We start from the raw sequence: 410 nt of genomic DNA on the forward strand, positions 1-410 counted from the left end.
ACCTGCCCATAGCACTAGGAAAATTATGGCAGAACACATTTGGACAGTCGGTATAGATGCACAAGTGGGAAGCATACCTTTGCGACTAGCCTTCTTAAAGGATTTTGCAAGGGGCACAATATGCTCCATGTAGTAAGCAAGTGAGGATCCGGTAACATATCTCTTCAAGATTGGTACTAGCCAAATATTTGAATAAGCAAAGCTGCGTTCATCAAGAGTGATAGGCACAATTTCAAGAAATCTCTCTACCCCCATAACAAAAATAGCAGAACCAATGCATTTCTGAAGCTGCATAAATTTGAAAAGATGACCTGATCAGTAAAGCAGCTCTAATTTAAACTGTAAATTGTATATAGTAATAACAAATTTCTGATAGCAACCAAAACAGAGAATTAATTAAACTAATGAAC

General features: G+C 37.1%; 1 protein-coding gene across 1 annotated transcript in view; it reads right to left on the reverse strand.

Moving 5' to 3' along the window:
• Positions 1-410, reverse strand: part of LOC107474591 (uncharacterized) — an 11,994-nt gene that overhangs the window by 7,541 nt on the left and 4,043 nt on the right. The window contains exon 5 of the mRNA XM_016094223.3: positions 78-288. Within this exon, the coding sequence (XP_015949709.1) occupies positions 78-288 (211 nt within the window). The remainder of the gene's footprint in view (positions 1-77; positions 289-410) is intronic.

This window comes from Arachis duranensis, chromosome 3 (assembly GCF_000817695.3).
Source record: "Arachis duranensis cultivar V14167 chromosome 3, aradu.V14167.gnm2.J7QH, whole genome shotgun sequence".
In the NCBI taxonomy this organism is placed as follows: Eukaryota; Viridiplantae; Streptophyta; class Magnoliopsida; order Fabales; family Fabaceae; genus Arachis; species Arachis duranensis.